The 14,711-nt window shown below is 41.4% G+C and overlaps 1 protein-coding gene across 4 annotated transcripts in view; it reads right to left on the bottom strand.

Annotated features, from left to right (window-relative positions):
* Positions 1 to 14,711, bottom strand: part of DCUN1D2 (defective in cullin neddylation 1 domain containing 2) — a 66,392-nt gene that overhangs the window by 12,621 nt on the left and 39,060 nt on the right. For 3 of the 4 annotated variants that reach the window (XM_065580996.1, XM_065580994.1, XM_065580995.1), the window contains one exon: positions 8,137 to 8,219. In XM_065580996.1, the coding sequence (XP_065437068.1) occupies positions 8,137 to 8,219 (83 nt within the window). Of the gene's footprint in view, positions 1 to 1,689; positions 4,116 to 8,136; positions 8,220 to 14,711 lie in introns of those variants that run through there. The other variant, XR_010597702.1, reaches the window with a different exon arrangement.

The following is a 14,711-nucleotide window of genomic DNA, read 5'->3' as shown; positions in this document are numbered from 1 at the left end:
CCTGATCTACTCACATCAATTTACTAATTATTATTATTATTTTAAGAACAGTGACTGTTAGGGTCAAGCACTCAGACAAGCACCCAGCCAAAGTCCAGATCCCTACTCCCCATTTGCAGTCCCGGTTGCTTCAGCAGGGGATCAGACTGTATTTCCTAACTTCCTCCACAGTTTGGACAGCTGCAAGATCAGCTCCACTTCTGGCCAGCAGGCGGAAAATGGTGTCACCAGATGACATGAGGAATCAAAAAACTGGTGTGTAGGTGGGTACAGAGGGTACAGGCTGAGACAGGCATAAGGTTGCTGGAGAGAGGCCAGAGATTGTGGGTGAAAACAGTCAATGGCAAAGGGGAAAAACCCAGTCACAGGTGGGCAGCAGGCTGGATATACCACCAAAAAACATAGGGAGGTCTTATAAAGGAACCAAAACAAACCTCTGGTGTTTCCATATGTATGTGAGTCCCTATTAGATCATGAGCATTTTAAAAAATGCTACCCCTTTCCACTGCCTCACACAAGCTTTTAGTGGAGTAGTAGCAGAGAAATATCTATAACAAATATGTTTAAAAAACAAGTGTATTCTTTGGGTTTTGCACTGGGACTCACAGGTCAAAGCACCTCAAGATTTAAGACAGCAGCCCCCAAATTTTGGAGGGCCATGCCCCCCTTTACCCTTATTAATACCCCCTCCCCCGGGGGAGGGGGACGCAGACAGGAGTAAGGGGATCAAGAGCGGGGCCAGGGACCAAGCTGCAGTTCTCATAGACTCATACACTTTAAGGTCAGAAGGGACCATTATGATCATCTAGTCTGACCTCCCGCATGATGCAGGCCACAAAAGCTGACCCACCCACTCCTGGAATAATTCTCTCCCTTGACTCAGCTGCTGAAGTCCTGAAATCATGATTTAAAGACTTCAAGTCGCAGAGAATCCTCCAGCAAGCGACCCCTGCCCCATGCTGCGGAGGAAGACGAAAAACCTCCAGGGCCTCTGCCAATCTACCCTGGAGGAAAATTCCTTCCCGACCCCAAATATGGCAATCAGCTGAACCCCGAGCATGCGGGCAAGATTCTCCAGCCAGACCCTCCGGAAAAAGTTCTCTGTAGTAACTTTTAATATCCCATCATTGACCATTGTTACTAATTACCAGAGATGGCACGTTATTGACCTATTGACTAAAATCACGTTATCCCATCAAACCATCCCCTCCATAAACTTATCAAGCTTAATCTTAAAGCCAGAGAGGTCTTTCGCCCCCACTGTTTCCCTCGGAAGGCTGTTCCAGAACTTCACCCCTCTGATGGTTAGAAACCTTCGTCTAATTTCAAGCCTAAACTTCCCGATGGCCAGTTTATATCCATTTGTTTTCGTGTCCACATTAGTACTGAGCTGAAATAATTCCTCTCCCTCTCTGGTATTTATCCCTCTGATATATTTAAAGAGAGCAATCATATCCCCCCTCAGCCTTCTTTTGGTTAAGGTAAACAAACCGAGCTCCTTGAGTCTCCTTTCATATGACAGGTTTTCCATTCCTCGGATCATCCTAGTGGCCCTTCTCTGTACCCGTTCCAGTTTGAATTCATCCTTTTTAAAAATGGGAGACCAGAACTGCACACAGTACTCCAAATGAGGTCTCACCAGTGCCTTGTATAACGGAACCAGCACCTCCTTATCCCTACTAGAAATACCTCGCCTAATGCATCCCAAGACCGCATTAGCTTTTTTCACGGCCACGTCACATTGCCGACTCAGTCATCCTGCGATCAACCAGGACTCCGAGGTCCTTCTCCTCTTCCGTTACTTCCAACCGATGCGTCCCCAGCTTATAACTAAAATTCTTGTTAGTCATCCCTAAATGCATAACCTTACACTTCTCACTATTAAATTTCATCCTATTACTATTACTCCAGTTTACAAGGTCATCCAAATCTCCCTGCAGGATATCCCGATCCTTCTCCGAATTGGCAATACCTCCCAACTTTGTGTCATCCGCAAACTTTATCAGCACACTCCTACATTCGGTTCCGAGGTCAGTAATAAATAGATTAAATAAAATCAGACCCAAAACCAAACCTTGAGGAACTCCACTGGTAACCTCCCTCCAACCTGACAGTTCACCTTTCAGTACGACCCGCTGCAGTCTCCCCTTTAACCAGTTCTTTATCCACCTCTGGATTTTCATATCGATCCCCATCTTTTCCAATTTATCCAATAATTCCTCATGCGGTACCGTATCAAACGCTTTGCTGAAATCGAGGTATATTAGATCCACCGCATTTCCTTTATCTAAAAAATCTGTTATTTTCTCAAAGAAGGAGATCAGGTTGGTTTGGCACGATCTACCTTTCATAAAACCGTGTTGTAATTTGTCCCAATTGCCATTGACCTCAAGGTCCTTAACTACTTTCTCCTTCAAAATTTTTTCCAAGACCTTGCATATTACAGATGTTAAACTAACAGGCCTGTAGTTACTCGGGTCACTTTTTTTCCCCTTCTTGAAAATAGGAACCAGATTAGCTATTCTCCAGTCAAACGGTACCACCCCCGAGTTTAGCGACTCATTAAAAATTATCGCTAACGGGCTTGCAATTTCTCGTGCCATTTCCTTTAATATTCTCGGATGAAGATCATCAGGTCCGCCCGATTTAGTCCCATTAAGCTGTTCGAGTTTGGCTTCTACCTTGGATACGGTAATGTCAACCCCCCCTCCTTTATTCCCATCCGTCACGCTGCCACTATTCCTAAGCCCTTCATTAGCCTCATTAAAGACCGATGCAAAATATTCGTTTAGACATTGTGCCATGCCTAGATTATCCTTAATCTCCACTCCATCTACAGTCTTAAGTGGTCCCACTTCTTCTTTCTTTGTTTTCTTCCTATTTATATGGCTATAAAACCTCTTACTATTGGTTTTAATTCCCCTCGCAAGGTCCAACTCTACACGGCTTTTGGCCTTTCTCACTCCATCTCTACATGCTCTGACCTCTATAAGGTAGGTTTCTTTGCTGATCCCTCCCATCTTCCACTCCTTGTACGCTTTCTGTTTTTTCTTAATCACCCCTCTGAGACGCTCGCTCATCCAGCTCGGTCTAAATCTCCTGCCCACGAACTGTTTTCCCTTTCTCGGGATACAGGCCTCCGATAGCTCCTGCAACTTCAACTTGAAATAATCCCAGGCGCCTTCCGCCTTTAGATCCATAAATATGTTCGTCCAATCCACTTCCCTAACTAGTCGCCTTAATTTATTAAAGTTAGCCCTTTTGAAATCGTAAACCTTAGTCTCAGATTTAATTCTGTTAATCCTTCCATTTAGTTTAAACTGAATTAGCTCATGATCACTCGAGCCAAGGTTGTCCCCTACAACCATTTCCTCAATGAGGTCCTCACTACTCACCAAAACCAAATCTAAAATGGTATCCCCCCCTCATCGGTTCAGCAACTACTTGATGAAGGAATTCATCAGCTATCACGTCTAGGAAAATCTGAGCCCTATTATTCTTACTAGCATTTGTTCCCCAATCTATATCCGGGAAGTTAAAGTCTCCCATGATTACACAGTTCCTATTAGTATTTACTTCCCTAAAAACATTAAAGAGTTCTCTGTCCATATCCAGGCTAGATCCCGGCGGTCTATAGCACACCCCAAGCACTAACCCAGTTCTGCTCCCGGCTCTATTCCTGCCCCAGCCTCAGCCGCCAGACCACAGTCGGGCCCCCAGCCAGATGCAGAGCTGCACCAAGGCTGGGGATGGGACCACGACTGGGGGTGGGATTGGAACAGAGCTGTTGGTGGGGAGGGGGCTGGCCTGGATCCGTCATGTGCCCCTCCCCCCGAAAGACCTGCCGTGCCCCCCTAGGTGGGCAGGCCCCACACTTTTGGGACCTCTGATTAAAGCATACAGTTGATTTACACGGACACTAACTCTTTTGGTTTATAAACTAACAGATTTGATTAAAACTTGTATTTGATATGACTTAAAATAATTACTTGCATCGTTACAGAGAACATCCTCCTGCTACATTACTTCTGGGAAACGGAAAATAATTCAATAAAGTGGCTATGTGATGGGCAGATAAGGCCCCACACTGGCAAAGAGGGTTAATGAGAGCCTGTGGACCCAATTGGCCTGGCCCCGCTACACCTGCAGGGGAGAGGAGAGACCTGGCCCAGTTCAGGGCTGCTCAGGAAGGAGAGCAGAGTGCTACTTCTGATGCAAGGGAAGTCTGAGCTAGCTCGCCATCTGGACAAGACCCTGCTAGAAGGGATGACTAGACCTTGGGGGGGGGGGGCTTATAATTCTGGCTTATACTAACTTTTGAATGTTTGACTTTACAACCTTAATGATCTTTTAATGTAGGTGTCTTTGTGTGATTTCCTAGGTTTAAACAGAAACTTCATCATGCAGCATCATATTAACACCCACATGGCTCATCAGTAGGGTTGGAATCGTTAGATTCACAGCACAGACCTCACTCACTTGAACTAACAGATAGTAGCAGAGTGAGCCAGTTTCAGGATCTGGTCTATGTACAACTTCTGAATTCTGATTAATTTTATAAAATTGTCTCAATGAATACCTCAGTGTACATGAATCTGCCATCAGCTATTAGAGCTGGGTCATGTATTAATGGGCCATTAATCTGAATGGCTCCCATTCAAATGAGAAGACCTTAAAACAATGGGATGGCTGATGTCTAGGAGATCCAGTTAGATTCAACTTGTCTTCACGGACAGAAGAGAGGAGCAGTGAAATTTTCCCAGAGGGGAACAAAGAGGCTGAGATCTCATAACAGCCCTTTAAAAGTGGAGAGGGACTTGGACAGGGAGGAACAAAAAAGGACGGGCTTTGGAAGTATGAGGAGACCTGTTGACTTGGGGACCAACCAAAGCTGAAGAAAGCAGATTGAGGAGATCACAGAGGGACTCCATGATTTGGAGAAGCCATAAGCTGGACAAGTACAGTCCAGTAAAGGGGACCTGGAACCCTGAATGGACACTGACCCAAATCCCAAGGAAAGTTCAAGAACAGTGAGGAAACTGAGGCATGGAACAACATACAGGGGTTAAATTTTGCATGTCTCTCTCTCTCTCATGTTGTCTAAAATAAAGTGATTGTTTTTAGAAATCTTTCTGCAAAATCTGTGTCTGTTGGATACAACTATCATGTCTCCTGAAGGTTTAAACTGTAAACCAGAGTGCCCACAGAGGAAGCTCTGGGAAAGGATGCACTTAAGCTCCCAGGATGATTTATGGGCTCAGTACTAGTCCTGGAGGCCTACGGCAGCTGGGCTGCAGGGTTCCACTTCAAGGAATGGAATTAAACAGATTAAACAGTCTGTGCCCAGAAAATGTGCTGGAGCGGCCAGAGTCAGTTCTGAAGCCTTCCCAGTGATCAAGAGGAGCTTAACAGCACACAGGCCCAGCGTATGAGTTAAAATATAGCAGCCTGGTGAGTGTCCAGCAGGGAGAGCTTGACCACGGCTGTGACACAAGTTGTCATCCTCTCTGTGGTCCAGCACTAGGGGAGGATGGGACATGTTGCTATGTGGGTTCCTCAGCTATTTGCTGACAGCAGAGAAATGGTGAGACTCAAGAATCTTGGGTTCCATTCCAGGCTCTGGAGGAGAGTATTCTCTAGTGCAGTGGCTCTCGACCTTTCCAGAGTACTGTCCCCCTTTCAGGAGTCTGATTTGTCTTGTGTACCCCCAAGTTCCACCGCACTTAAAAATTACTTGCTTACAAAATCAGACATAAAAATACAAAAGTATCACAGCACACTGTTACTGACAAATTGCTTATATTCTCATTTTTACCATATAATTATAAAATAAATCAACTGGAATATAAATATTGTACTTACAGGGGTTGACAAAGTCCCTTTCTTTTTTTTAAAGGCAACAGCCAAAATAAAATGTAAATGATGCAAAGAAAGATAAAAGGGGCTTCAAAAGAAGCTAAAATTAACAATTCTAAGAGAATTAACGATCTGCAAAAGGACAGATCTAGCTCTGTCTCTAGCCAGGGGCAGTTGAGAAGGAACTGAGGACGGATTGCCTGCGCATGGCTAGCATTGTTCCCCACTAGCCACAACGCATGCACGGGCAGGACTACTACCAAAAGTTCTCCGATCAGCAGCGCAGGGATGCAGACACACCTATAGTGGAGCACCCATAGGGACAATTACTCAAAGAAAAAACAAGGAGGAGTCCTTGTGGCACCTTAGAGACTAACAAATGTATTTGGGCATAAGCTTTCGTGAGCTACAACCCATTCATCAGATGCATGGAGAGAAATACAGTAGGCAGGTATAAATATACAGCACATGAAAAGATGAGAGTTGCCTTACCAAGTGGGGGGGTCCGTGCTAATGAGGCCAATTCAATTAGGGTTGATGTGGCCCATTCCCAACAGTTGACAGGAAGGTTCAAGGATCAACAGAGGGAAAATTATTTTTTGTAGTGACCCAGCCACTCCTCGTCTTTATTCAGGCCTAATTTGATGATGTCAAGTTTGCAAGAATCGTATGTTTTCAATATAAACATTTTCCATGCTAAGTATATGGAAATTTCATGTAAATGAAGTAAAGTAGATGATAAGTCAGATGCTTAATGACAATATTTTGGGCTTTGTTTCTAAAGCCTAATTTGTACGACTTTTATTCCACCACCTACAGAAGTGTACTGATACTAGACTTATATTTTTAAATACCGTAACTGTCACATTTAGTTAATGATTGCTCTCTACAAAAGGAGCCAACCTAATCACTCAAACAGAAAAAATCCACTCCATTTTTTACTTTAAAATAATGACTCCCAACCTCTCAAGTCAGCCACAATACTGAAATTTAAAAATAGGATATTGTATGCATAAATATCACAAAGATGGATCATTTTAGCTTGGTACAAAACACACTTGTGATAAGAACTATGTGCCTGAGGATAGACAGGATGTGGCCTCAATCTACAATTTAGGAAGTCAGATTGTATCTTCAGCCTTCACAAAGAGAGAGTACAGGGTCAAATGGTTCCTAGACTAGGGAGTCCTGCTCCTTAAGGGCCAAGAGGCCTGGGTCTAGCCAGACCTGTTCAATCAGCTCCCCCCACCCCTTTGCCATAATTAGCTGCCTCCCAGCGTAAGCTGGCTTAACTAATTGGAGTCATTTGACAGACTGATAAATATCAGGGCCTCATAAAAGGGCAGAGAGAACTCAGTGTGAAGGAAGAACTACAGGAAGCAAGTTGGTCTCCTGTGTAAGGGTACGTCTACACTTACCGGAGGGTCCGGCGGCAGGCGATCGATGTTCTGGGATCGATTTATCGCGTCTGGTTTAGACGCGATAAATCGATCCTGGATCGATCCCGGAAGTGCTCGCTGTCGACGCCGGTACTCCAGCTCGGCGAGAGGAGTACGCGGCATCGACGGGGGAGCCTCCCTGCCGCGTCTGGACCCGCGGTAAGTTCGGACTAAGGTACTTCGAATTCAGCTACGTTATTAACGTAGCTGAATTTGCGTACCTTAGTCCGAAGTGGGGGGTTAGTGGGGACCAGGCCTAAGACCCTGAAGTAAGTTCTGGAAGGACTCCAGGGAAGAAGGGGCAGATCTCTATCCCAGAGCATAGAAGAGGGAAAGGTAGCCCAGAGAGGCTGAGACTGGACTGTGAGAGGGAGTCATAAGAAACACTCTGGGAGTTAACACTCTATCCCAGAGCAAAGAGATGTAAAGGGAGCTCAGAAGTTGTTATGAAGAGGAGCTCTGAGCCACATGAACTTCTGGGAGACAGAAAACCCTGGTAAGTGGAAACTGAGAGAGTGTGTTTGCAGCATCATGCTAGCTAGCGGGGGGGTGGGGGGTGAGTGGGGGTGCTGCTAGACAGGCATACCTTATGAAACTGCCTCTAGGTATCATTTCCCTTTCCCCAGTGAGAGAAATTATAGAGAGGATTCATTTAGCGCCCATTAATGTTCCACATCAGTTCTCGTAAAGCAAAGATGCTGAAAAAGAAACTGCTGTCTTTCACTGTACTCGTCTTTTTTTTTTTTGGTGTGCGCGCACAGTGGGAACACAATCTTACAAGCTGTGGGATTCGCCTTAGTTTCGTGCATTAACACATACAGGAACAGAAAAATATACTTACCAACAAAAATTTATTCCAAAGATCTAAAAATTTAAACCTTCCCGATAAGACTAAATTCCAATATGCAATTGCCATTTCTAAATCTGCAAAAAACAAGACAAAAATCACATATTACAGTGCTTTATACACAGTAAATTCTCAGAGTTAAAAAGCTCTCTTGATTCAGCTCTCAGTTTTGATTTTACCCATACATCTCACTATACAAAGTTACTGGCTAGTTTTTAAATCTTTTTATGATTAATGTTCTTAAGACCCAGTTAAAACTGCCTGCGAGTTGAGATGTAGAAGGCTAGGATATTGTGACTATGTACCATGGAGACAAGATGTATTTGTTAAGTGTGGATCTGGAGTGCTCAACAGTTAAATAGGTCATATTACTGCGCGCGACTTTGCTTGGTTACTTTTAACTTGTAACAAAAGCCTTTTCAAAAACTCACATTTTGAAGTACTAGTTCACTGTGAAGTTATGTATAATCAAAGCAGCCTGGTTTGATTACTATTGAAGATAGCAATTCAATAGTAATAATGGCATATGGAACGACGTAGGCATAAAGGAATCCCACTTACATACAGAGGATGATAAAAGGAGGGACAAAACCTTGAAGTTATCATTGAGCATGCTAATGTATCTTTTACCTATATAGCTAGCACTCAGTGATTATCAGTAACCCTAGCTAAACCATAATTTGTAAAAGGTAGACATGCATAAAGCAATTCACATGAAGAAAATGGTATTGCCTTAACATTAATGTTTGGATTTAAATCCACAAAAATCAAGATATTCAGCTCAAAAGATGCCGGATGCCTTTTCTCCTTGCCCATTTTGAGTGTTAGATTGGCATTTCTTAGGGCTTTTAAGGGGAAAAAAAAAGCCTTCAGTCATCTGGAGCACAATATTTCTGCAGCAACCCTCATGACAGTATAGCTTTTCTACAAGTCACTTATAACAAGAAGGCCTATACCCAATATTAAAGACCTATGTCACGATTTATCAAAAGCAACTAGTGATTTCGGGTGCCTCACTTTTGGTGTACTCAACTTGAGATACATTCAAAGTTGGGTGTAAATGTTTTAAGGAATTTGGGTATCCAAAAAAGGTGAGGTATCTAAAAATAAAAACTCTTGAAAATCTGGGCCGTGGACTACAGTAGTTAGTTGCTTAAGTGAATCATGGCAAGAATAAAGCAAATTTTAATATCACGGAAACTTCAGAATTTAGCAAAGTAACCAAAGTGTTAAATGAGTGACTGTCCTTTGCTTAGTTCACCAGGGATGGGGGGGATGACACATTCAGATGGAACTCGAACAGGGGATTTTTGGATCCAAAAGTAGTTATGCTTGTTAAGTTGTGACATTCCACTAACTTTTATTAGTAGTAGTGCCTTTTTTTCAAATATCTACTGAGAGAGAGAGAGAGAGAGAGAGATTAGTTTTAATCATAAATTACAGTGTACTTGTCCAGGAGTCCTAGCCCATAAGGAATTATCCAGAAGTTCTGGCTGAAAACATAGGTTTATGATGGAAGTGTTACCTTGCCCATACCCCTCTACTCTACAGTATACTTAATCAGAACATTTATGTGGATATGTGACCTAATTTTGTTCTACAGCAACATTAATTATCCAAGACCAGCATTAAAAAACTCAGAATTTAGTCTACCCCCTCCAGCAGAAGCAATCTGTAATGCAGGGCATGCATATGGAAGAGCGGAGGATTTAGAGGTTGGGGGGGGAAAGGATGCTTTCTTGAAGACCTATATTCATTCCCAACTGCCCATGACGCCTAGACTCCACTATTAGTGACCCTTGCAGATGTGTATGTTTCTGTACAAACAGGAGAATGAAGTAAAAGCCTCTAGCAAATTACACACACATATTCAGTGTAAGATATATGGGTATACAGAAATGAAGCTTTTAGAGAAAGTACTGATAAGGTATAAAGAGAATGTCCTCATCTCCACCAAGTTACAAGTTACAGCAGAGGAACATAACTTTAACATTTCAGATTTGGTTATTACAGCTCTGTCATGTCACAGTTCAAAAGCAACTGTTTGGACTGAAGACAATTCATAAGTTTGAAAGGGAAGTTGTGGATGTATTTGGTACATTGTTAAAGCAGGCTGTATTTACATATACGTGTGTGTATACTAATATACAAACAACTGCATTAAAGTTGTGAAGAGAAGCACTAAAAAGTCAGGAATTGACAAAGGTTAAGGTGCCCGATCACCTTCATCTCTGTCCTCTTGACTGTATGCACAATAGTCATATTATATCATCATGCACTGTTTTCCGCAGGATTCCTGCCTTGTTCAGTGCTGCAGAAGAATGGTGCTCAGCGAATGAAACAGCTGGTTCAGAATTTTTTCTATCCTTACTGTTGTTATCCCCCATTTTCAAACCTGGAACTACTATATTTCCAGATAGAAAAATCTGTGGCAGAGCCCATATTTCCTACATCTCAGTCCAGTGCTCTGATCACAAAGCTATTCTTCCTCTTCCTGCAGACTCCTCTCATTTGCTACACATCATGCTACAACAATCACTAAGGCTGAGGTGCTGCGGACCGAAGGCCCATACACTAAAGAATCCTGCTTCATTTTCTATCTGAAATGCACAACGAATGAGTAAAGGGACCTGTGCGAGGAGGTGTGTGTGGGGGGAGTTTGTCATAAAAAACTATTGTCATACATTCATAAGAGGGGACTAAGTTAAGACTGAGCTGGTTCAGCCTATAACTCTGACTGGCTTTAGGAAAACAAACAAAAAGTCTTGCTAGGTAAGGTGCCTTCTTTTCCCAAGGCATTTTGTTTGCAACCTAACGTATTGAATATCTTATGTTCTTTAGAGATTAAGGTAACACTTAATATAACAAAAGTTTTAAAGAAAAAGCATAAACTCTGATAGCGCATTTCCAACCTTCGCCGTGTGATGATCTGGCACTCCTCTCCTCATTTTATGGACATGATTGTCCACGATCATGCAATACATTAACTTATTGTAAGAAAAATTATGACAGTATTTAAAACACACAAAGACAGACATTTATTTGGAAACAGTTAACACATAATATAGTCAGAACAAAAATGACATTAGTACAAGGGGATATTATACACAACTATTTTATTCCACTACTCGTCTGTACTTAATATTGAATGAATAGAAATGGAAATAGGAAGGAACTAATGTGAATAATATTATGGTTTCTATGATTCATTATGAGTTGACTAGTTTTGGCAATGGTCACTTAGCTCATAATTATGAAATGTTACCCTTTCCAACATCTACCTTCCAACACCACCATATGACATTTTACATTGAAATGCACATTACAGGAAAGCACTACTTTTCTGAGAGAAAAGTTTTAAAATATTAGATTAAATACACCTGTTACGAGGAAGGGGTGGGAGGAAAGTATTGCAAAGGAAATTAAAAGGACGCAAGAGATAGAAGTTCTCTGTGGCTTTATTTGATTTGTTATAGCATCTATATTTAAATAGAACGTCTCAATTATGAGTATGTTTATTGTTAAAATGAACTTGATTATTTCAAGATTGTATTTAAGTTTAATATGGTGAAAAAGTTTTGGGGAATGCTAAATGTTATTCTAACATTAATACTATACTTTGAGAATTCTCTGTGTGTATGTGCAAGCAATCTCTTGCACAGTAGGCAACAAAAATATGGGACAGGCTTGATATAATAATGTACAATAAGCATACTTCTCATGCAGAAGGTGGAACTACACATTCATATTTCTAAATTCTCCTTTATGTAGTGATTTCTGAGACAGATAGCAAAGAGAAAAATTCATAACGGGTAGTAAAGTTAGCATTAATGATTATCAGGGGTGTTGTATGTAAGACACAGGAGGCAACTGTCCCACTCCACTCGTCACTGCAGTACTGTGTCCAGTTCTGGGCACCACCCGTTAGGAAAGAAGTGGACAAATTAGGAAGAGTCCATTTATCAAAATGATAAAAGATTTAGAAACCCTGACCTATCAAAAAAGGTTAAAAAAAAACTGGGCATTTTTAGTCTTGAGAAAAGAAGACTGAGACCTGGTCACAGTCTTCAAGGGAGATTTAGGTTAGATATTAGGAAAAATATAAAATATGCTAAATTTTCTAAATATAAAAAAGGGTAGTTAAACTCTGGAATAGAGTTCCAGGTGAGGTTGTATAATCTTCATCATTGCAAGTTTTTAACAACCGTAAGGATAAACAACTGTCAGGGATGATCTAGGTTTAGTTGGCCCTGCCACAGCGCAAGGGGCTGGACTTGATGACTTCTCAAGATCCCTTCCAGCCCTACAGTTCTAAGATTCCTCAGTCCCAGCACTGCAAAAATCAAGATCTTCAAAAGTCATAAAATTCCAAAAATTAAGTTTGTTCCTGCAGTGTTAACTTGGCCACATTGCATATCCTATACATTTTATACTGTATAGTAATAATTACATTAAAAATTACATTAAGAGAGAACATAGGAATAGCAAAAAAATCAAATTCATGGGGGAGAAACACAAATCTTAGGACTTTCCTCACTTAAGTGTCCGATTTTTCAAACAATGTTGCATTAATGCTTTTTTTTTTTTTCTTTTTTCTGTTTTTGCATTTAATCTCTATTCTCCCCCCCCCTCCACCTTATTAAAAAAAAAAAGGTAGAAGTGAGATATGGAATTATTTGGGAATTTTACATTCTATCAGCCTCATCAGAGCTTCTAAACTCGATGGACCTAGCTTCCAGTTTAACTGTGCCAGTAAACTAAAGGACTACTGGGCATCATTAGCATTTTTCCTTAATGCACTGCAAAACTCAAAGAAAAACTCCACTGCAAATAAGCAAGATTGGTCAATTTACATGCTCGTAACTTTAAAACCACTGAAATAACAGCTTTTTTGAAGTCTCAGTGAAACCTACAAGACGAGAACTTTGCATGTTGTAGTTTCAGATATTTAAAGAAGTTTTCAGTATGCAAAAACTTTTAATCAGAAAATTTGGAAAAAAGTCTTTTTGTACTTGAATAACTCAAAATTGGCTGACCTGATTTTTCTCCATTGGGCTGAGAATCCAAGCATGGAAAAAACTTCACATCAAAAAGGAATTTATTGGATAAAGTTATGAGCAACTGAAACATGGGGATAGGAATGGAATTTGGAGCTCAACTTCAGTGATAACAGCTGCTACCCATACCTTCAATAATACACATACCATGCATACACTACCTGCTTATGACATTAGGGAGATCTTGAGTTAGGCCTATTTCTTCAAACATGTTTGGCTACTTAAAAAAAAAACATTACCTCTTAACGGAATACAAAGTTGCCAAAAGCTGCAGGGGGAGGTCATACAACCACTACAATGAATTTGAAGTACTTATAAGTTATGAGACTACTTAGGCCATAGGTGTTTTATGTCCTGCAAGAACATTCCCTGTGTGGGCTTAGATTCAGTGTGTAGGTCTTGGAATTATTTACTTTAACATTGTACAGACATAAAAGCATCTTCATAAATAAGATGAAATCACCTTAGGAACCACTTTAGGAAAAGGATAGATAAAAAGACAGAAAATATCCTAATGCCACTAAAAGAACAGGAGTACTTGTAGCACCTTAGAGACTAACAAATGTATTTGAGCATAAGCTTTCGTGGGCTACAGCCCACTTCATCAGATGCATAGAATGGAACATATGGTAAGAAGATTATATACACAGACACACATTCAGAGAACATGAAAAGGTGGAAGATGCCACACCAACTCTAAGAGGCTAATTAAGAAAGATGAGCTATTATCAGCTGGAGAAAAAAAAATGTTTGTAGTGATAATCAAGATGGCCCATTCCAGATACTTAACATGGGGAAATAGATCCAATTTGTGTAATGACCCAGCCACTCCCAGTCTCTATTCAAGCCCAAGTTAATGGTATCTAGTTCGCAAATTAATTCTAGTTCAGCAGTTTCTCATTGGAGTCTGTTTTTGAAGCTTTTCTGTTGCAAAATTACCACCTTTAAGTCTGTTACTGAGTGACCAGAGAGGTTGAAGTGTTCTCCTACTTTTTTTGAATGTCATGATTCTGATGTCAGATTTGTGTCAATTTATTCTTTTGCGTAGAGACTGTCCAGTTTGGCCAATGTACATGGCAGAGGGGCATTGCTGGCACATGATGGCATATATCACATTGGTAGATATGCAGGTGAAAGAGCCCCTGATGGGACGGCTGATGTGATTAGGTCCTATGATGGTGTCACTTGAATAGATATGTGGACAGAGTTGGCATCGGGCTTTGTTGCAAGGACAGGTTCCTGGGTTAGTGTTTTTGTTGTGTGGTTGCTGGTGAGTATTTGCTTCAGTTTGGGGGACTGTCTGTAAGCGAGGACTGGTCTGTCTCCCAAGATCTGTGAGAGTGAGGGATTGTCTTCCAGGATAGGTTTTAGATCTTTGATGATGTGCTGGAGAGGTTTTAGTTGGGGGCTGAATGTGACGGCTAGTGGCGTTCTGTTATTTTCTTTGTTGGGCCTGTCCTGTAGTAGGTGACTTCTGGGTATTCTTCTGGCTCTGTTAATCTGTTTTTTCAC

The sequence above is a fragment of the Chrysemys picta genome, chromosome 1 (genome assembly GCF_011386835.1).
Source record: "Chrysemys picta bellii isolate R12L10 chromosome 1, ASM1138683v2, whole genome shotgun sequence".
NCBI classification, from domain to species: domain Eukaryota; kingdom Metazoa; phylum Chordata; order Testudines; family Emydidae; genus Chrysemys; species Chrysemys picta.
Note: the sequence above shows the minus strand (reverse complement) of the source record. Positions and strands in the feature narration are given on the sequence as shown.